This window comes from Acinonyx jubatus, chromosome A3 (assembly GCF_027475565.1).
Source record: "Acinonyx jubatus isolate Ajub_Pintada_27869175 chromosome A3, VMU_Ajub_asm_v1.0, whole genome shotgun sequence".
NCBI classification, from domain to species: domain Eukaryota; kingdom Metazoa; phylum Chordata; class Mammalia; order Carnivora; family Felidae; genus Acinonyx; species Acinonyx jubatus.
In genome coordinates this window covers 60,754,740-60,778,999 of record NC_069388.1, presented here as the reverse complement: position 1 = coordinate 60,778,999, position 24,260 = coordinate 60,754,740, and the positions used below count along the sequence as shown (strand labels likewise).

General features: G+C 38.3%; 1 protein-coding gene across 1 annotated transcript in view; it reads right to left on the bottom strand.

Annotated features, from left to right (window-relative positions):
• Positions 1-24,260, bottom strand: part of TMEM131 (transmembrane protein 131) — a 235,913-nt gene that overhangs the window by 108,555 nt on the left and 103,098 nt on the right. The window contains exon 4 of the mRNA XM_027072610.2: positions 14,855-14,923. Coding sequence (XP_026928411.1) covers positions 14,855-14,923 — 69 coding nt within the window. The remainder of the gene's footprint in view (positions 1-14,854; positions 14,924-24,260) is intronic.

Sequence of the window (24,260 nt, the reverse complement as noted above, 5' to 3'; positions counted from 1 at the left end):
TTGGTGCCCAGATATGGGTTTGAAATGTCATTTCCCCTAAAAAGAAACCAGGACTTCTCATACTTTTGGCTCATTCCAGGTCTAGGACAATGAAAACAGAAGGAAGTCTAGAATCAGAAAGCAAAGAAATGTTCAAAGCTTAATGGAACTTACAAAAAATGATAGAAATCAGCTTAAACAGGCTTCTACTGGGAAAATTTATAAAATTTGGAACAAAAAGAACAGTGAAAGCAAAGGGTTATAACACATTAAATAAAGAAGAGAATATATGAGTCTATAATTGGGATCAACAACCTTTTTCTGTAAAGGGCCAGACAGTAAATACTTTAGACTTTACAGACTATGCAATCTCTGTCATAACACTCAACTCTGCCAATGTTGTGTAAAAGCAACCATAAAGTGTAAATGAGCATGTATGATTATGTTCCAATAAAACTTTTATTTACAAAAATGGGTGGCAAGGGCCATAATTTGCTGACCTTTTGTTTATAGTGACAGTCAAAGGAAAAAGAGAGGACGATACTTTTCACAGAAAAATCTTGGCTCCTAAATGAAAAAAAAAACCTGCTAGAATCTGAGGAAAAAAAGAAATCACCATTTTGCAATTATCAATGTAGTAAATGATTTAGGCAAGAGTCAATAATATGATAAGTAGGTAGAACTATTAAAATGAAAGGTTGCTGGAGAACATGTTATTAACCCCACATATTACTTACTAATTACAAAAAGGAAAAGGTACCTTTACAATGTACAGAATCTGGTAGAGAGTACCTTAGGAAGTACTCAAACTCAGCATCATTAACAATTAGAAATATGGGCCTTATTGGCTGCCTGATGTTATGTGATGGGAAATATACATTATCTATATAATGTTCTTGACAAAAGTATTTAGCCTGATTCTAATCATGAAGAATAATGAGGCAAATCCAGTTTGTGGACTATTCTATACATCAACTGATCTGAACTACAAAAAATTCTATCTTATAAATGAAAAAAAGGAGAAAGGTAGTTTAAAGAAAGATTAAAGACACCAACCAACCAAATACAATGTGTCATCCTTGATTTGATCCTGGTTGGGGGACCGTATACAATAATGGACATATTTTTGGCGATTAGGGAAAACTGAATATGGTTATGTCTGTCCCTTAGGATTTACATACTAATGGACACAGGGATGAAGTAGCAGGATGTCCACATTTACTTAAAAAAAAAAAGTAGTCTCTGTGTGTGTGTGTTGTGTGTGTGTGTGTGTGTAGAAGAGACAGTAAATGTGCTAAAGGTTGACTCTTGGTGAACCTAGATAAAGATTATATAGGTATTCACCATATTATTCTTCCAACTTTTCTGAACTTTTAAATTTTTCAAAATTTGGGGAAAACATTAAGACTTTCTGATTCAACAAAGTATGGGATGGGAAAAGTGAACAGGTGACAAGCTGGGAAAAGATATTTACAATATCTAAATATATCTTTAGACTTTAAAGTTATTTCTAGCTTACAAAAGGAATTTCTAACAAGTTAGTAAGAATCCCGAAAGAAAAAAGGTCAAAAGATATGAACAGGCAATTCACAGAAGAGGAAACCCAAAAGGCCAATAAGCATATAAAAAGATGGATACTGTAACTTAATAGCAATCAGAGAAATACAAAATTAATGATGAAGTACCACATTATCCCTATTTAACTAGCAAAAACAGAAAGTTGGCTGATGTTAAGCATTAGTACAAATACAAGGGATGTGGAAATATAGGAAGGCACAGATAAGCACAAAAGCAACCAGGCAACACCTAGACAGTGAAGTGTACTCACACTTTATGACCTATGCATTCCTCTCCTGGCCTTATATTCCAAAGAAATCCTCATGAAAGTCCATAAGTGAACCTGCAAAAGTATTCACTTCAGGGCTGTTTGTGGCGGTAGGGTATTAGAGATAATATGTATAGCCACTAAAGAAGGAGTTATGGGTAAAATGTGGATTCTTTGCTATGGTTAGAAATAAGAGAACAGATGGACATCTAACAAAAATGAAGCTTTAAAAACGTAAGAAAAAGAAGGAACTATGCAGCCACTATGGAAACAATATGGAGGTTCCTCAAAAGTTAATAACAGAATTACCACATGATCCAGCAATCTTATTTCTTCCCATATCCAAAGGAAATGAAAACAAGATCTCAAAGAGATATCTGCACTCCTATGTTCACTGCAGCATTACTCACAATAGCCAAGGAATGGAAATAATCTAAGTGTCTGTCAATGGATGAATGGATAAAGAAGATATGGTATGCTTATATGCAATGGAATATTATTCAGCCACAAGAAAGGACATCCTGCCACTTGCAACAACATGGATGGACCTTGGGGGCATTATGCTAAATGAAGTTAGACAGAGAAAGACAAACAGTGGTGGCTACCAGGGGTAAGGGGGGGGGGAGCGAAGAGAGAGATGTTGGTCAAAGAGTACAAACCTCTAGTTAGAAGATGAATACGTTCTAGGGTTCTAATGTCCAGTATAGTGATTATAGTTGTTAATACTGTATTATGTACTTGAAAGTTGCTAAAACCTTAAATGTTCTTACCACAAAAGAGAGTGGTAATTATGTGCTGTGACGACAGTGTTAACCTTACCATGCTAATCATTTTGTAATGTGTAAGTATATCAAATCAATATGTTATGTACCTAAACTTTTACAATGTTATGTTAATTACATCTCAATACAGCCAAAAAAACAAACAAACAAAAAACAACAACCCCCCCCCCCAGAATGATTTATATCACAGTATCTGTATACTGAAACATAATTACATAAACTAAAAATATATAATAATATCTGACTAGGTAGCATATGTAAAACTACATATATACTTTATGCATTTTTCTATGTGTATATTTCATGAAAAAAGTAAACAGCGTGATGGTAAAGTAATGAGAATACTATGGAAAGCAATACTACTCTATAATTATTAAGCATCACCATATAAAACTAGAATAAAGCATTTGGAGGTTTTTTTTTTTTTTTTTTTTTGGTTTAGAGTGACCATCAGTTAAGATGGTTTTGTTACTTGAGGTCAATGAGTTAAAAGGTATTTGCTGAAGGCCTACATGTAAGCCAGCTTTATCATGATGTTGGCTTATTTTTACAGGTGATTCTTATATAACTGTACGATGCCGAATCCTGTTTAGTCAAGAGACAGCCCATATATTAAATATGATCTCCCAAGAATTCAATTTGAAAAGTACTTTAACAAATGTTACACAAAACAGAATATTAGAGAACTCAGGACAGAAGTATTATAATTAAACATTACAATAAATAAAATCAAAGGTCATTTTATTGTCCAAGTAGAAAGATTAGTTTGTTTCCTTAAGGTTTCTGTTTAACGTCCTCATTAGGGCTTCACTTTTTTTTTTTTCTCCAAAATCCTTAAAGTCAAAAGTTGGTCAGAATTTCATGTATTGAATCTGACTTTTAATATAGTCACATTATTTCACCTGATTTTCAAATTCCTTATCATCTAAATCAACATCAAAATCAATTTACCACCCCTTTACTCATTTTTTTTGCAGCTTTGTCTATACTTTAATCTTGGATTATTTTAAATGTTGTCATTTGTAAAATTTTATTTTTTGAGAGAGAGAAAGAGTGCAAGTGACAGAGGGGCAGAGGGAGAGGAAGGGAATCTTAAGCAGACTCCACACTCAGTGTGGAACCTGAAGTGGGGCTCAATCTCACGACTGTGAGATCATGACCTGAGCAGAAATCAAGAGTTGGAGGCTTAAATGACTGAGCTACCCAGGCGCCCCTAATCTTGGATTATTTTAAACATTTTGTCTTTTCTACAATGGAATGACAGTCTCTTGTTCCATATTACACAAAAAAGTCAGGTTCATCTAGATAAGGTTTACCAATTTGTAAAGAACTATTAGCTGTCTTTTATAACACTTAACCCATTTTAAAGGTTTTGATAATGGTTTACACTATGGTTTATTTTACACATCATTTGAGAATTTCTTTATAATGATGACATGAAGTTTTCTTGTTGAGGTTAATGTTTTCTGGTGCCTCTAAGGGCTAAACACCAAGTCATATTTCCCTTCTGAGAGCTCAACACTGCAGATGCTACAAACTCTTGTCACAAGTGGGAAGGATGTAGAAGCAAAAAACTGGTCCAAAATAATTTCATGGCTTACAGTCCAGCCACCATGAGGTCTACAATCTTTCTGTGGCTTAAGAGTCCAACTGTGAGGAAAAAAAAACCAAAGGCAGAACAGGGCTTAGGTCCTGAGGCAGGGCAGAGGGGTATCTGCAGGAGGCTTGTAACAACACATTTAGGGTTAGGAAGTAGGAAGCTGATCGCCCTCAGAAGCTCTTCAAACTCAGTGGAATTCCTCTTGCTCCCGAGACTTTCTCGGGAGCTAGACCCCTTAACCAACAGGCTCATCAATTGCAGGTGGGGGTCACAGGACCATGAAACAGTTAGGGAAATAGGTACAGAGCCAGCTGGGGTCTCAAATTTTGTGTGTGATGCTGCAGGGAGCTGTACAAAGACAACATGGAAGATAAAATTCTTTTTTCTCAAGCTTTATATAGATATATAAATAGAATAACAGTACACGGAAACAAAAATGTCCTTACATCCTGAAAGTTTACCACTACACTCTTTCACAATTCAAAATTCAAATGTCCTGCAGGGTGACTGGCAACCAGTCATTCACTCCCTGTGAATTCGATCTTCACGTTTTCCCTCCAATGACCTCAGTGTAATCAATCTCAGTTAAGATAAAGAAGACACGGTATAAGACGGACAGGTAATCTGGGGGATCCTTCAAGAAGACGACTGAAGATGGCCTTCTGTAGGAGAGGACTCCGGGGTAAGGAAACAAGCTTGGAGGCATAAGGAGCCTGGCAGGGGGAGTGGATCAGAATGCTTGATTTGCAATGCTGCTGAGGCTGGTCTTGCCCTTTCTTCCAGGGATCAAAGAGGAAATGACACACCCTACAGAAATGAATCTTTGCTCAGGGGAGAAGGGTCATCTACTCGTGCTGTTCAAAGAAGTTTGTAGTAACAAGAACAGAGGGAACATCTCAGGAAGGGTATCAGTAGGCCACTCTAGTTATGCAGGCTTGGACAGAGCAGGCTTCCTGCAGCTCTGGGCAGTCCACACCACAGGAAGCAGAAGGAGTCCTCCTAGGACAGAACTGCTTACAGACCTCATATTAAAACAGCTTCCCCTGCCCCTCCCTCTCCCTCTCTTCTGTTCCTTTGGAGTTGTGAACAGAATCCATGATAAAATGGGGGACTGAAAAGAGAAGTCACACTAAACCATGAAAAACTCTGGTCAAGTACTAATGCATGCTTACTTGTAAATAAATAAGCAGAGCAATTAGTTTTCTGCTACACAACAAATTACCACAAACTTAGAGGCTTAAAATGACACCCATTTATTATCTTATAGGTCTGTAAATCAGAAGTCCAGGCCCAGCATGACTGCTTGATCTGCTTAGGGTCTCACTCACACATCTTCCAGGCTCATTCAGGTTATTGGTGATATTTAGGTTGCTTCCAGTCTCTTGCCATATGGCCCTTTCCATTTCCAAAACCGGCACAACAAACTCCCTTACATCAACACCTCTCTTGAAATCACTGCCATTTCTGTCTATGACTCTTACAGCCAAATGTGGAGGGCTCATGACATCATCTCAGCCTCACAGATTATTTCCCTGTTTTAAAGGCCAACTGATTTGGGATCTTAATTACATTTCCAAAATCCTTCACAGCAACATCTAGATTCATGTTTGACTGGGAGAAGGTGTGTGTGTGTGCACCCTGGAGGGCAGGAATTTGGGAGGCCATCTTAGAATTCTGCCTGTCATAAACAGCATGCGAGACACTTGGCTAGACAGGTGAGATTTAAATTTTTTTTTTTTTAACGTCTATTCATTTTTGAGAGACAGAGAGAGACAGAGCATGAGCGGGGGAGGGGCAGAAAGAGAAAGAGAGACAGAATCCAAAGCAGGCTTTAGGCTGAGCTGTCAGCACAGAGCCTGACATGAGGCTCAAATCACAAGCCATGAAATCATGACCTGACCCAAAGTCAGATGTTTAACCAACTGAACCACCTGGGCGCTCCTAGACAGTAAGATTTTAAAATAAAAAAAAGATTTTCAAATGCTTACAGTGCCAGTTCTGTTTGTTTCCATTGTCACCTACTCCAAAGACCAAAGGAGGGCCAAAGAGGACAGTGTGAATTATTTATAGATAAACCAAGTGGAATCAAATATACAGCTGTTCTCTGTGCTGTCTGTGCAGAGCTACTGACTGTCCATATTTCAGAAGAGTCTGAGGCACAAAAGAATTAGGAAGAATAAGTTATGAACTAGAGACCGGCTTGAAAAGTAAGCTGCAATTTTGTGGTCAATGGCGAGTTTCCCATGCCACAGAAAGACAACGCAATGCCAGGAAACAGCTGAAAAAATGGCTGAGCAAGTGCCCTCAGACAAACCTTATGAATGACAGTGACACAGCACTCTACCAAACACAACTTTTGGCAGGAAACTGGGTCAAATCAATATGCAGTCCTCTGTACCACTCAATTACCACAAAATCTGAACATCTTCTTAAGCACATTTTAGATTGAGGGCTGAGGGGGCTGTTGGTGGAATAGTTAGAAACTTGAAAAGCTAAAAGGCACCAAACATCTCTTTAGAAGAGAACCTACTTGATTCTACTGGACTATGAAAAAGTGACTGGAAGAAACACCTTTCAAGAACTGAATTTAACTTGAAAATAAAGACCTCCATTTTAAGCAACAGTTTCCATCTTTCTTTAAGCCATTAGGTCTCCATTTTAAGCTTTAGATTTGAAATCAAGATTTTCTGTACTTAATAATTACATAAACCAAAGAACTCAGCAAACCAAGTTTTTACCCAAAGCATCTTTCTGCACTCTGCAACAAATGTTTGAAAAAAGTTGTTGTTATGGAAACAGAAAAATATTTAACAGCACTGGCATAAATAACTGAGGGGGGTGCAGAGGGATGCGGGGAGGTGGTCATGCCCAGACTGTTCCAACTAACTGTTAATAGAGAGATGGGGGGAAGGGAGGGGAGAGGGGAAAAGAGGTAGAATTACACAATCAATTGAAATGTAATAGATGAAAACAAAGAAAGCCTATTTTTGAAGAAAGTTAACATGATTTACTACGAAAGAAGCTCTAGAGGGCAGTAGGAATGAGCAAAGTAGTGAGAGGAGTCAGTTACAGGGGGGTCTAGAAAGCAGCCAGGGTACTAGAGTGGCATCCTTGCTAAGAGGCCTGAAACTCTCCTGGAAGCCCTGGATGACCATCAGATACAACTTGGAATGGTAAATTCTATCCAATTGAAAGTTGTTCCAGATACTGCAAAGGGTGTTTTAAAACCGATTTACCAAAAATGACCACAAGCAATGGAAATAGGTCACAGAAAACATACAAGGCAAAACTTCAGTGTATGAGTCAAGGTAGTAAGCAATGATAACTACTTACACTTTTTGGAAAAATACTGTAAAGTGTTCTGTTAAGGATATTCTTCTCAAGTCCTTAAATTATTGCTATACATATCAAGACAATGAAACATTTCCAGCATGGGCATTATTAAGTCAGTACACTGCCGGATCAAGTAGAAAAGGTAGAACAAATATTCATTGTAGTCTGACAAAATCACTTGAGAATGTAAAATTAAGTTAACTGAAATCAAGAAATCAACAGGCAATCTTGTTGGACTTAATTTACTGAAGGGGCACCTGGGTGGCTCAGTCGGTTAAGCATCAGACTTCAGCTCAGGTCATGATCTCACAGTTCGTGGGTTCGAGCCCCATGTCAGGCTCTGTGCTGACAGCTCAGAGCCTGGAGTCTGCCTCAGATTCTGCGACTCCCTCTCTCTCTGCCCCTCCCCGGCTCGTGCTCTGTCTTTGTCTCTCTCTCAAAAATAGACATTAAAAAATTTTTTTTAAATAAGATAATGTACCATATGTAAGTGTTAAGTGTGGTGCAGCACCTGGGTGGCTCATTGGGTTGAGCGTCCAACTCTTGCTTTTGGCTCAGATTATGATCCCAGGGCCATGGGATCAAGCCTTGTGTTGGGTTCTGTACTGAGCGTGGAGCCTGCTTTGGATTCTCTCTCTCTCTCTCTCTCCTTTGCCCCTCTCTCCCACTCATGTTCTCTTTCTAAAATAAAATTTTTCAAAAGTGCTGAGTGTGAAACATGTACCAGAGACACAAAAATAAATAGGTAAATTATCTTCACAGCCTGGTCTAGCAGGGAAACAGACATCTAAACAGACAATTAGAGCAAAACCCAGCGCACTGACATAAGTCAGTAGATGTCATGAATAATGAAGACTCTAATTTCATTTCTGATGTTTGATTACATCCCACACCTGGGCAAGCAGATAAGAAAGCCAGTTCTCTCTCTCTCTCTCTCTCTCTCGGATCTAGTGAGAAGTTCAAACTTTGCAAGTTTGCCCCAGCCTCACCAACTCCTTCCTGCCAATAAAAGCCAAGCTAGTCTCCTTTCTCTGCACTCTAAAGGGCATTTTTCAGACTTGCTGGGGAGTCCACCCTGCATGCTTCATTCTGTGAATATAATAAACTTGGTGTGTGTGCATGTGACATTATCAGTCTTGACAGCTGACCCAAACTTTGGGTCGGGATCCATCCCACCTCTGTGAGGTGAACACAACACCATGGAAGCAGACAGAAGGCACTTTCGACCTCTGCTAGGCAGGCTGGGGAAGGCTTGCTGTACAGAGAAGAGGAGTCCTCTACACTACTAAAGGTCATTAGGGATTCAACAGGCCAAGGAGGTTGTAGTGGACTCCAAATGGAGTATCTGCCCATTGTATGATTTCTCTGCACTGGGTGAAACCCTAATAAACATAGGGACAGCACCTGGAAGGCATGTTCACTATCAAATACTCTCCTTGTTTGTCTGGTGGGGTTCATATATGATCTAACCATAGGTTATTAGTGTGCTACTCTTGAGATTTTTCAAACTAAGGGAAAAGAAGCTATGAATGCAGTGATAGAGGGAGGCTACAGAAAATAGGTCTGAAGAGCAGTCAGTGGATTTGTTTTCATCGTCATAGGAAAAGGCTATTGGCAGTGGGAGAGAATAAGCCAATACAGAGTGGGGCAGAGATACAAGACAGAGAGAAGACTCCTGGCGGTGTGATAACATGGATCCTGTTGTCTCTGGGTCGTAGCTGTATCTCTGACCTTTCTGCAGATATATTACAGTCCTCAGTATTCCTTCTAATATATGTTCATTTTTGCCTCTGTAGTTTCAGTCAGATTTCTATTACTTAGAACCAAACAACTACAGCACTAACCAAAACAGAGGGATTAAAGGCACCCTGTAACTACTGTTAATTTTCTTACAAGTAATACTACTATAGCTATGTAGCATGTTCTTATATACGGAAATGTGTGCTCAAGAGTATTGGAGTAAAATAGCATTATGTCCACTACTCTCAAATGATTTAAAATGGACAAAAATATGAAGTAAATATGGCAAAAATATTTATTTTTGAATTTAGGTTAAGGGCACATTTATTACCTGTCCTTTCTCCCTTTTTTCTTTCTTTTTTTTTTTTTTTTATTATATGAAAGTGTCCACAGAATTCTTTTTACAGGGGAGACTCAAAGTATGTACAACATGCCTGAGCTTGGAAAGCCCAGTTACTTCAGGAAATGGTAAGTAGTGCTCCACAGGGGTGGTTTAGGGTGGGGTCATACAGGAGAAAGGTAAAGGACAGATTTTATATTGAGAAATTCAGTATTTATCCTAAAGACATCAGGAACCATCAAAGGATTTTTTATGGGAAAGCATACAGGAAATGACATGGTTAGATTTGGATAGTAAAAAGATTTCTCTGTTGACAGTATAGATCATAAATTGGAAAAAGGCAGGCATGTGGTAAGAGTCTAGATAAGAAATGATGAGAGGGCCTGAATTAAGAGGAGAAAGGTGAGAAATCAAGATTAGAGAAAAGCAGATATGAACAACTGATAGAATTCTGGTAATGGATTTTGGGGGGGGAAGGGATGGAGTGCTTTGAGGTAAAGGAAAGAATCCAGAAAGCATCAGGATTTCTGGCTTTGGTGACTAACTGGTACCATTCACAGAGATTGGAAATACAGAAAAGCAGGACACACTGAGTTTAAGGTGTTGTTGCAAACACAAGGGAAGTGGTAGGGGGAGAGGGGTGAGACACAGATTGGGAAACCATAGGCATATGCCAAGGGCATGGAAGAGATCACCCCGTAAAAAACGTGGAGTTGGCTAAAAGGGGCTGAGGAAAGAGAAGCAGCTATAGTTAGGGGACAGACAGGGAACAGAACCCTGAAAGAGACTAGAAAAAAAGAGCTTTAGACACAGGAGAAAAACACAGAGTGAGTTCACAAGGATAGAGGCCGACAAAGATCTGAGAAGGAGGAAGAAGTCAGCGGTGCCACGTACTCTACAAGAGATCAAGAAAGACAAGATTAGTGTTATCCAACAAGAAGACCTAAAGTAGGGCAGTTCCAGGGTCGATTAATTCAACACTATAATCAAGGACGCAAGTTCTTTCCACTTTCAGACAAATTTTGCTGGCTCTATCCTTAGACTAGCACCCCTAATTGCAACATGGTTCCCATAGTACCCCAGGTATTGCCTGCAGACAATATTCAGCATGGAAGAGAGGTATTTCTTTTTTAAGTCTCTTTTTTAGAGTGGAAAAAAAAAATCTGTCCCCTGAAATCCTTTAGTAACAATCAGTTACTTCCTAACCCACTGAAAATTTACTTTCTGCAGTGAAAACGCACAACTTCACTCTTTTTGTACTAAAACTACTTTCAAGTTTCATAAAAAGAAACTTAGCTCTAAACTGCTGGGCAAATTCTTCCAGTCACATTATCTGCAATCTTGTAGGGTCAAAATTCAAAATTCAGTAACCTCTTTATTTACATCCATGTGGTGGTTTTGTGGTCTATGAACTGGAGTGGGCTGAACTATAGTCCCCAGAATTCCCTCATACATTTCTGCGTAGGGTGGGTTACACGTGATGCTCTCTCCTGAGAGCTGGAACATGGAAGGGAGGCAGCCGCCATTTTGTAGCATACATATACCTTCTCCCAGTTATTCACTCAAACACCAATGTAGGTGCTGCTGGGAAGGGACTCTGCAGAGATAATTCAAGTCCCTAAGCAGCTGACTTCAAATTAATTAAAAGAGAGATTATGTAGACCTCTTTTAACTAGTTGGAAGCCCTTTCAAAGAGAAGTTAGGCCTTACCTAAGAGACTCCAAATAACAGATGGATCTGCAATTGTTCTGCTTCCTCAGCATCTTCCCTGAGAACCTGCCTGTGGATATCAAGCTTTAAGTTCCTGCCCCTGGGGTTCCAGACTACTCATGATCTTCCATTCCTGACTGCTTGCCCCTGTACACTTTGGACTTAACCAGTTACCACACTGTATAAACCAATTCCTCATAAAAACTCCACACATATATATACTCACACAGTCATATAAAAACTTTGACTGAACCCTAATATACATGTGTTCACATCTGCCCCCAACTCCTACTTCTACAGATCCACTTCTACCTTTGTGAGAAAAAACAAACTCCATTCAGTGCTCTCAGACTGGACAAAGAGAAGTTTAAAATGGTAGAATGGCTTTCCTTTTTTTTTTTTTTTTTCCTTTCCACTATTTTGGGAGTAGCATGTAAATTTGCTGGCTTAGGGAATAGTCTAGTAACCTACTATATTCATTTCCTGTGCTATACCTAGGACCTCATGCTAGGCTTCAAATAATTTTCTTCACTGTATTGCCTGAACCTTGCTTGCACTGGAGTTCACCTGTCCACTCACACACTTTCAATAAACTTCCACACTTTCTCTCAGCTCATGAGATTTCAGTTCCAGGCTCTTAAGGAAATCCCATCTATTCCCTCTCTAGTCACATATTAATTCACTTATTCTTACCAGTTCTCTTTGTGCATGACACCAAATTATTCTCTAGCCTAAATATTAATTGAAAACCTTTATATTCTGCATATCATTTCATTTTACAACTCCATTCTTAGGACTTTCTCCTGAGGATATAGTCATGCTGTATTTAAATCATTAGCTTCAGCACTGATAAGAATTAAACTTAAAACAATATAAAAAAATAAATGAATTTAACAGATCTATCCTTACAATTTAATGTCCTTTAATACCATAAAATAAAGTAACAGATAATTCAATGGAATAAAGAAGAAAATACACTGTATTATGTTTAGAAAGCAGGTTATAAAACAGTTTGTGTTCAGAAAATATGGTTATGTTTTTTGTGACTCGATAAATAAATATAGAGGTATGGAAAAAGGACTTGAACTATAAAAGTTCAATGTTAATGTTTCTGAGGGGCTGAACTGTTGGTAATTTTTTATTTTCTTCTTTCCCTTGGTAAGTATCTTCTAAGTTTACTACAGTGGACGTGCACTGCTAGCATAATAATAAGCAAAATCCCAGTAAGTTCTGTGGTGGTGATTTAATAATCTGTGGCCTAGAACAGGAATTCCTCACTAGCTCTGAAGGATCTGGTATGGACCTTGAGAGGGATGTCTAGAAAATCCCTGAACCTGTGTGCAAGATGCCATTTGTATACAACTGTGTGTCTTTGTGTGAGTTTGGAGAGAGAAAGGAAGAGGTTCACAGCTTTCATCTAGTCCTCAAAAAAAGGTTAAAATCACTAGTCCAGAATCCTGTGTGACATTATCTCAATTTCTCCTATTTCAGGGATGGGCCATTATTTAAAGGATCCAGGGAGAGAGAATTTGGAACAGGAATTCCTAATTTCTATTTAGGCATTTTGTACAGCTGAAAATGTCTTTATCTCAAGTGATGTATAAAATTTATAAAACTCTCTAAAAAAACAAATTATAGAAAGTGAAAAGGGCTGGATATAACTTTTGACAAGATCTCTCCAGAATAGTTACTGTTAAGCTTTCCAAGTAAGAATACCTGGTGCTTGAGACTAATAGTTTCAGTGTTGTAGGCTGACCTCCTCTCCCTGCCCTCATGCATCACTATAAATACTGCTCATGCCCTAATATCAGAATGTTTCTTCATTAGTCTCTGTTCTGGTCCACTCTAGGATGAGAGAACATACTTAAAGAGAATTTTACTGTAGAGATAAAACTCACTGTTAGAAAATAATGAACTCTTTTATGAAGATCAAAGTATGTGCCATATTTCTTTAAATCTCTTACATCTGACAGAAGGAGACTGTGGGTGACACATTACTATGAATGGATTAAGGCTCTACTTTATGTTCCTTGCAATCTCGACATTGTACCTAAACCGTTTTTATAAGAAATGATAGTGATGTGTTTCCTATCTAAACACTATGGTCTTTTCTTTGTTTAAATGTTTATTATTTATTTTGAAAGAGAGAAAGTGAGAGAGAGAGAGAGAGAGAGAGAGAGACAGGCAGAGAGGGAAGGAGCGATAGAATCCCAAGCAGGCTCTGTGCTGTCAGCGCAGAGCCTGATGTGGGCTCTATCTCACGAACTTTGAGATCTTGACCTAAGCAGAAATCAAGAGTTGGGTGTTGAACCAACTGAGCCACCCAGGCCTCCCAGAACATTATGGTCTTTAAATCTAACACCCAGAAGTCAAATTTTTTTTTTTCTAAGTAGGCTCCATACCCAGTGTGGAGCCCTATATGGGGCTTGAACTCATCATCCTGAAATCAAGACCTGAGCTGAGATCAAGAGTCAGATGCTTAAACTGAGCCACCCAGACACCCCAGAAGTCAATTTTGCTTACATAATGACTATTCCAAAATATTGATTCCATGTAGAAATGCCCAAGGAATCACACGAACTTTTCTGTGCACTCCCACCACCCAAATCCATGATCTGTGTCAGAATATAATCTCCTTAGAAGACGGGGGCTGCTATCAGATATCTTGCTATTAATGCTAACTACTCTAACGTGGTTCTACACAAATATAATTAGTGTATTTGATTATTCCAGGTTTGAGATTGGAAATAAATTATTCAAACCTAATGTGTTTACTATAATAAAAAATGACTAATTACAATTTTGACAACACTAAAGAAAATTACAAATTTCATTAACTGAATCAAAAGAGAGCTACATACAGTTTCTCTATCACTTACCTTTCAAATTCTTTTTTTCTCCTAACTTACCAGAGTGTCATTAGTCTAGCAGTTATATCACTAAGATATTCTCTTTATCTACTTGCTAAATTAGGTTGGAACCAAATACAGATGAAGACTTGTCTTCTCCCCAGTGTATCTGAGATGTGCAAAACCTGATACCCAGAGGTAGAAGGGAAGCCAGAAATCTGGTTTGAGGAAGCAATTCTGTGGTTGAATCGCAACTCTCTGCAGGATTTTCTTTTGTTTGTCCTTTTGGGTTACTGATAATATTTATTTGGTGATACACAGAAGTTTGCACTTTAAAAGCACATGCAAACAAATAAATACTGTATCTTTCTATATCCACATGGAAAACTTACATAATAAAAGTGGAGATAAAGTGCTAATCAGAAAAGTAACCTAAAAGTTTCATGCAGCTCCTGAATATAAGATCCTTTGAACCAGGGACTCTATAGGTAGTTATCTTTCAAACTTCAGAAGTTAATACTCATAATAGATACTTGCTTCCCATTTTCAAACCATATTCAACAACACGGTTTCCTTGACGACTTTAGAATGTAACTTTCTCATAGAGACAACATGGGTGAAAAGCAAGACAGATGCATGCATAAAATACAAATAATAGTTTAATGAAAAACTATGGTCTGAAAATTTTAAACTTACTGTTCATGGAAATCCAGCATTGGTGGCTCAAATCGTATAGGTCTGCAATTACCCCGGTACAGAGATATACTGTAAGTAAAAAGAAAACAGCGTAAGAAATAATTCTTTAAAATATATATCCCCAAACTGAAGTCAGACACTTGAATTCTGTCACAAGAAAGAATACTTTCTAAGTACGAATACTCGGTGTTTGAGCCTAACAATTTTGGTGTTGTATGCTGACCTCCTCTCCCTGCCTTCAGGTGCCGCCATAAATACTGCTCGTGCCCTAATAATCTCAGAATGGTTCATTAGTCTCCATTCTGGTCCACTCTAGGATGAGAGAACATACTCAAAGACAATTTTACTGTAGAGAGAAAACTCACTGTTAGTTAGAAAATAATGAACTCTTTTATGAAGATCAAAATACATGCCATGTTTCCTTCAATCTCTTATATTTGATGGAAGGAGACTGTCATCTTTAGGAAGAATGGAGTCTAATGTCCTATCAGGATTGTGCATTACTTTTCTTATTAGATGAAATCAAGAAATGTACGTTTTAAAAAATGAAGAAAAGGGAGTATTTTTCCTATTCAAAGGTATGTGAAAGCAGAAAATGCTCAAGTAGATTCAATGTTGAAATTTATTTGGTTGATATAGTTGATACCAACATATCTAAATATGTTCACTTGTATTTTTTGATACCTGCACAATGAACAATAAATAGTCAACACAACTACACATCCTTGGCAGACAATACAGTATACAGACAAAAACCACAATCACATCGTAACAAGAGTGTCAAAGGAACTAAACAAAAATGAATTTGGGGACAAAGTTTTAGGAACTGAAATAGCTTTTTCATTTGAGAGTTCGGAACACATCGATCTATAACATCTTAGCCTAAATATATGAATATCATTTCTAACTTTCCCACTTGATACTAGAACTTCTCACCAAAACAGATTTCTGAACAGCAAACCTCCTAAACATCACCATGACACGCCCTAACAATGATGCAATATAGAAATGACCAGGAGGATGTGGGGATGTCCACATGCCTCTAGTCATCTGTTTAAGCACAGAGAAAGTAAAAAATTCAGGAAGCCACTAACATTTCTAAATAGTGAATGTTTATCTTTCTCTTGTATTTTAAGAAATGATGTTAGAGCAAAACCATTTTGTAAGACTTTATTTCCATTACCATAATTCACAAGAACACAAGCTTCAAATGATACATTAGAAATATATTAGAAATAGACAAGGACATTGAGAATATGTTGCAAATTTAGCTTTAACTCAACTCTGCAAAGATTACATAGTCTGAGTAGTAGAATCAATGTGCTAAAGTAATGTCTAAAAGAGTTTTTAGCTTGATAATCCCTCTACATATGCTGAACAGAAAAGATGAAAAACACAAATAAGGAGGAAAACAGCAAATTTAAGATTCTACTTTACAAAAAATCTAAGATCCTACTTTGCAAAAATCTAAAGACACTGGAACAAAGAAGGCACAAGCGCCCCCAAGACAGGAGCCACTTGCAGTGAGAGGTAAAGAATCTACTCTCTTTTGATTTCTGCTCTCCTTAGGCATAATATAACAAGGATACTCTCTGGCACCTTTAAATCAAGGGATGCCGACCAGCTCATCAGTTTCAAGGGTGTGAAACTCAAACATACAAAGTCTTAATCCAATCAAGGGGGAAAAGTATAATGCATGAAGCATATGTATATGTCATTAATTTATATATATAAACATTGACTGTATTAGATGCTAGAGATATAAAGAAGATTAAGATATAGTTTTTTTTTTTCTCTCACAGAAATGAGAATCTATTCCCCAAGTTGCAAATGGAAGCATCTAAAGTGGTCAGGTAAGATCAAAAACAAAAACAAAAAACATGCACACCCCCACTGACTCAACACAAAGGTAGTGAATGCTTGGGGCTGTCTAGTGGCCAGTGCTATGGGAACAAGGCAAAGAGCCTGCTCTCATCGCACTAACATCCCAGTAGGGGAGACAAAAGTAGAACCTACAAGGTAATGATGGGACATACAAAGAGACAGACCAAACACGGTAGGAATAGAGAAGCCTTCTGTGAGGAGGGGTGCTGCAGCCAAGACCTGAGTGGTGGAGATCCGGGGGAAGAAAGGAGACATACCTTGGCATGTTGAGGAACAGAAGGCCGAAGTGGCCAGAGTGACGGGAAGGAGGGGGTGGAAGTAGGAGCTGAGATCAGAGAAGTACAAAGGTCACGTCTCCTTTCAGGAGCCTGCATTTTATTCTAAGTGTAACAAAAAGCCTTTGTCGTGTTTTCATCAAGGGAGTGACGTGATCTGACGCATCTGACAAGGTTAATTCTAGATGCTGTATGTTGTAGGAGCCCCAGAGTGACAGCAAGGGAGTCTTGCAGTAGTCCAGACAAGAGGGGATGATGGTAGCAGTGGTCTGTGGGAGTGCAAGGCAGTGTGGCGAGAAATGGCTCTTCTCTGAATGTATTTGGAAGGTAAAGGCAATAGGTCATGCTGATGGATTGGTTTTGGAACGTGAGAGAAAGGAGAGAAATCAAGAATGACTTAATTCTAAAATTTTGGCCTGAGAAACCAGATATGTAGTCATGACATAGGAGGTGTGGGTAAGAAGTGAGGAAGGATAGACAGTTTACACGTTCAAGAGTACTTATGGTTTTAGACATTTAAATTTGAGATGTCTTATCTAAATGAGATGTTAAGTAGGCTGCTGGATATATATGGTTATTACTTTCCATAAAAAAATTACTGACTTAAAAAAAAAAGTTAATGACTTTTTTTTACATTTTTATTTTTTAAAGTTGCTGATTTTTGTGTACTGATCTCATACCCAAGTCACTTTGGCAAGTTGATTCTAATAGTTTGTCTATAGATTCCCTTAGATTTTCCTGTCAATACCTGTGCTGCCAAAATGATCACTATCTTTGATTACCTCTGTAGACAAATCATCTGCAAGCAATGGCAATTCTATTTCTTCCTTTTAAATCCTTAGAACTTGTTTCCATTTTTTAAAAATTTATTAAAAAAATTTTTTTAATGTTTTATTGTTTGAGAGACAGAGAGAGACAGGGCGCAAGTGAGGGAGGGACTGAGAAAGCGGAAGACCCAGAATCTGAAGCAGGCTCTAGGCTCTGAGCTGTCAGCACAGAGTCTGACGCAAGGCTTGAACCCACAAATGTGAGATCATGACCTGAGCCGAAGTCAGATGTTTATCTGACTGAGCCAGCCGGGTGCCCCTTGTTTTCATTTTTTATGCTTTAAGTGGGCTAAGACCTCCCAAAAAGTGCTCCACAGAAGTGGTGTCTGACATTTGTTATTTACAGATTTCTCACAAAATATGAGAGGGGAAAAATACATAAAGATGATTCCCTCATAAACAAACATGTATTTTCAAAACAATAGCAGATTTATGTCTAAGAAACGGTTTAATATTTGAGTGGGTACAACACAAGTTGTCACAGGTATAATCTTATTTAAAAAAAACCCCAAAATTCAATGACATAGCTGTCATGTATCCACAGCTGACAGAGATGTTTGCTACTATGCTTATTTCAACAAATTTCTTTTAGGGGCGCCTGGGTGGCTCAGTCGGTTGAGTGTCCGACTTCGGCTCAGGTCATGATCTTGCAGTCTGTGAGTTTGAGCCCTGGGTCGGGCTCTGTGCTGACAGCTCAGAGCCTGGAGCCTGCTTCCGATTCTGTGTCTCCCTCTCTCTCTGCCCCTCCCCTGCTCGTCCTCTGTCTCTCTCTGTCAAAAAAATAAAAAAATAATAAAATTTTTTTTAATGTTTATTTTTGAGACAGAGGGAGACAGAGTGCGGGCGGGGGAGGGGCAGAGAGAGAGGGAGATACAGAATCTGAAATAGGCTCCAGGCTCTGAGCTGTCAGCACAGAGCGCAATGCGGGGTCGAACCCACGAACCATGAGATCATGACCTGAGCTGAAGTTGGACGCTTAACCAAGCCACCCAGGCGTCCCACTACTACGCTTATTTTAAAAGGGCATGACAGGGGCGCCTGGGTGGCTCAGTCGGTTGAGTGTCCGACTTCGGCTCAGGTCATGATCTCACGGTCCGTGAGTTCGAGCCCCGCGTCGGGCTCTGTGCTGACCGCTCAGATTCTGGAGCCTGTTTCAGATTCTGTGTCTCCCTCTCTCTCTGATCCTCCCCTGTTCATGCTCTGTCTCTGTCTCAAAAATAAATAAACGTTAAAAAAAAAAAATAAAAGGGCATGACATTGTTTAGCGTTTTATTAACAGAAAGCAAATGTTTGCAAGTCTTTAATGTTGAAAAATAAATTGGGGCAAAGGCAATGTAAAAAATGGTATTCTTTGCCAATTTCAAAGAAACAGACTGAGACGTTATAATAGAATATTGGATGATTTTATGCTTCCTACAGTGATTGTATTTGTTCTCAAAGTCTCAAATATTGTTATTCCTTTTATTATTTATTTGGGGATAAGGAGATGCATAAGGACTATTTTCTGACTTCAAGCAAGGGAACAACTGAGAAGATACAAAAAATCTTTCTTGTGAGACATGGTCTATGTTGCTTGGTGGACTGTGAGGTCCAAGTTAAGCAGGTAGCTCCCAAATGAAGCAAATAAAGCCTTCTTGGAGCTTTGGGAATTTGTTTAAACCAGGAAATTTAAAATGTTTTCCTAAAGGCAATTAGTACCTAAACAAAAGGTACTCTTTGGCCCAGTACTTCTTAAAGAATGCTCTGTGGTCTACCTGTATCTTTCTTAATCATCTAGAACGCCTGTAGAAATGCAGATTCCAGAGCCCCAACTCCAGAATGTGATTCCTTAAGTCTAGAAAAAACCTAGAAACCAGTTATATTCTCACATTTGGTTACTACTCTTTTGCATCTTGGTCCACAATAAGTACTGCAAGCAGAAATAAGAGGGGAAAAGTACCTTAACATATAAAATTTTCAAAGTCATCAACAGTTTAAAATAGTTTCAAATATGATTCTTATTAGAGACAGCTGAAAAACAGTGACTTAAAACAAATCACATAATTATAAATTTTAGCTTAAATTTTCATTTCTCTAAAGACTAATAATGTTGAATATCATTTCATTTATTTATTGTTCAATTAGATATCTTCCTTTGTAAAGTGTCTATTCAAAGTTTTTTAACAGGGGTGTTTGTCTTACTGAGTTATAAGAGGTCTTCACATATTCTAGATACATTCCCTTTGTCAAATATGTGTACTGTGAATATCTTTTTCCTGTTCCTCCTTTTCTTATTATAAATGTTGTCTTTTGGGGAGTGATGTCACTGAGACAGTGACTCAAGTTGTTGCTAACTGTAGCACCCTTCACAGGAAGACCAACCTGCAACTATCCATGGACATGACACTTATTGTGAAAATCACAGAACACAGCAGTGAGGTTGAAGAACCCTCCTGGACCACAGAGACTGAAAAGGACTACATTAGAAAGGTAAGAGGAATGGCTACACTCTGACCACATCACCTCTCCAAGGCAGGGACAGAACCACACTAAGAGAGTACCCTGGGCCTACGGTTTTTCCAGTGGGAAAGATATAGACCAAGGTGGATGTCCAAGGTGGGTTGCTTCCCAGAAGGCCCACTTGGGTCTTGTCACAAGGGGACCACTGGGGGAATCTGCAGGGGTGAACCTGTGGGTCTTGACCACTGGAGATCAGATTGGGATGCAAGGGAGGGAAGGATGTACAGCAACCAGTGCTTGGATCTTGACAGACCACACTCCTCCTAGCAATGACACCCAAGTGGAGATCCTAGGCAGTGGCTATGCCCAACTGCAAAGTCAAGCCACCGGCCCGTCTGGCCAGGGAGCTTGGTGGACAATTCCATATGATTTAGATCCCTACCCAATGAGCCACACCTGCCACAAGCCTGTTCCATAGCCCAACCTGGGCTGGGAAGCAAATTAAAAGATCTGTTTAGGGTTGAATATAACTCCACCCCACCCAACCAGGAAGCCTAACCAGAACATCTGGGAAGCTGCATAGCTTAACCTGCAGCCCTGCTTAAAAGGACAGTTGAGCAGAGAACCCAGCCAGTGGCTTAGCTCATGTGCAGAGCTGAGGTGGTGGCCCCATCTGGCCAGAGAGCTTGGTGGGCAGCTTGCTAGATTCAGGTCCCCAGCCATCAAGTCATAATGGCTAGGGAGCCTGTTTTAGGGCCCCATATAGGCAGGGAAACAAATTCAGAGTCCTGCCTAACTGCTGAGTATAGCACCCAGTCCTGCCCAACCAAGAAACATGGGCAGAGAATCCAAGCACTGTGGAGGCCATGTTCTAGCTGTGCATGGACAGGGAACTAAGTCAGCAGTCCTATCTAACCATTCCCAGCCAGTGCCCCTGCTGACATCAGAGCTCAGTAAGCGTCCTTGGCCAAACAGCGACCTGGATAGTAAATCCCACTTGTTCAAGAAACTTTCAGCTGGCTCATTAAGAACCCCAAGTTAAGCTGACTAAAGAACTATCTCTGTAAGAACACACAGGTAACTAAATAGAATTAGAAAAAAAAAAATGCCTGAATGAAATGAGAAGTTCAACAAGAAACAAACTATAAAAAAACAACCAAACAGAAATCCTAAAGATAAAGAATATAATAATTGGACTGAAGAATTCAACAGAGAGCTTCAGCAACAGATCTGACCATCAGAAGAAAGAATCAATGAACTGAAAGGTAATTCTGAATTATCCAAGAAGAGGAGCAAAAAGAAAACAGAATGGGGGGGCACCTGGGTGGCTCAGTGAGGTGAGTGTCTGACACTTGGTTTCAGCTCAGGTCATACAATATATGTGTTAATCAACTGTTTATGTTATCAATAAGCCTTCTGGTCAACATTAGGCTATCTGTAGTTACGTTTTTGGAAAGTCAAAAATTATAAGTGGATTCTCAACTGGACAGGGGGTTGGTGCTCCTAATTCCCACACGGTTTTCAGTGTATGGGTTTCAAAGTCTGGTGTTTTTTTGTTTTTTGGGTTTTTTTTTTTTTTTTTGTAAATTCATCCTGAAGTATGTAACATGTTTTGAGGCTACTGTAAATGGCATTTTTATATAACATTTTACTTTTGCACTTAGAATATAGAAAAGTACTATATATCCTTCAATCTTGTTAAATTAACTTATTCTCAAAGCTTTTTGGGTATATTCTTTAGGATCTTCTAAGGACACAATCATATTATTTGTAGACAAACACATTTCTCCCTTTCCAGATGATGCCTCTTATTTCTATTTTTTGCCTTAATGTACTGACTAGCACATCCAGTACAATACTGGAGAGAAATAAAAGCGGACATCCTTGTCTTGTTCTCAATAGAAAGAAAGCACTGAATCTTTTACCATAAGAATCATGTTAACTGTTGTCTTTCCACAGATGGTCTTTATCAGACCAAGGAAATTCATGTCTGCTCAGTGTTTTTAATTATGAATAGATGTTGAATTCTGTCATAGGCTTTAATTTCAATTTTAAAATTTTTCCAAATTGTTAGTGATTTCTATTTTAATTCTGCTGTGTTAAAGAACATAATCTGTAATTGCTGGGTGAAGTGTTCAATAAATATCTATGAAGAAAAATACCTACAAGGTTAAGCTGGTTGATAGTGTTGTTCAAGTCTTTTATACCTTCACTGATTTTCTGTTTATTTTATTGACAGCTGAATTTTGAAATCTCCAACTATAATTGTGAATTTGCCTTCATTTCTGTTTTTTTCATTTACTTGGAACAAATATTTGGAACAAAAAACATTTATGTTTTCTTCATGTATTTGGAAACTCTGATATTTAGACTTATACAGACTTGGGATAATACACTATCTCTTCTGTAATAATAAAATGTGTTTCTTTATCTCTAATAATATTTCCTGTACTAAAGTCTAACTTCTCTGATAGTGTTATTCCCTACTCCATCTTTTTACTTTTTGTGTTTTTATACTTAAAGTTCATTTCTTCAGGGGTGCCTGGGTGGCTCAGTTGGTTAAGCATTTGACTTCAGCTCGGATCATGATCTGTGGTCTACTGAGTTTGAGCCCTGTTGTCAGGTCCTGTGCTGACAGCTCAGAGCCTGGAGCCTGCTTCAGATTCTGTCTCTCTCTGTCTCTCTCTCTCTTTCTCTGTCCCTCCCCCACTCACACTCTGTCTCTCAAAAATGAATAAATGTTAAAAAAAAAAAAGTGCTTTCCTTCAAAATCACATCTCCATGACCAACAGGAAGATAATATTTGCAACACAGGATTACTATCCTTAATAAAAAACTGTTTAAATGGAAGAAATAAAGATCAAAGTTCCTATAGAAAAGGAGGTAGAATAAAAATGAACAGACAGTATCAAAAGATAAATATAAGCATAGTATAAAAGACATATACAACCTCACTCATAACTAGAGAAAGACAAGCTAAAACTACATGACAACAGAATTTCTCACCTATCAGATTGACAAAAATTAAAAAGTATTTCCCTTTCTGTAGGAAAAGCCGTAGGAATATAGCGACTCTAATTTACTGATGAGGGGTACGCCAACTGGCACAGCTCTTTTGAAAGAGAATTTGACAACACTAACAAACCTATATATGACTCACCAATCCCATGTCTAGGAATTTACCCTAACCATGCTCCTTCAACAATACAAATTACATATGCACTTATCTTTTGACTCAGAAATCCTAACAGTAGGAATCTATTCTGCAGATAACTTTCAAAAATGTGAAAATCCATATACACAAGGCTATTCTTTGAAGCAGTTTGCAACTGCAAAATACTAGACGCAAATTGCTCATATATAATCCACATCCACATAATATAGTATGTTGCAGTCTATAAAAATAATGAGAAAGGTCTCTAAAGGATAGATTTTTAAGTAAATAAAACAAAACATTAAAAAGTCTATACCATGCTTCCTTTTGTGGAGAAAGAAATATATTAAAAACATTCACATTTGACATTTTTGTATCATTCTGACTTTTTGAATCCTATTGTTTCACATATTTAAAATGAGTGGACTTGTAAAATGGAGGTAAAAAAATCTCAAATGGAATATAGACAGAAACCAAAGAACCCAACTTTCTTTTGAATGAACAGACCTACAATGTAAATGATGATGGAAGAGGGCAGTGGAGAGGATGAAGAGAGAGGTAAAGAACATAACACACGTAAATTCTGAATATAGTATTTTTGACCATATACATTCAAACTAAAAATAAATTCTAAACACTGTACTTCAACTAGTAGGTTTGTTTTGCATGGTGGTATGAGTTAACCAATTTGAAATGAATTTGTTTGTATTCTAGGATTGAGAAATCAGGTATAAATTCTGTGGATAACTGGAGCCAGGTTTCTCATGGCTGGAGAAGACACAAAAAAATATACAGAAAAAAGGGACAGAAGGAACACTGTGGTGGTG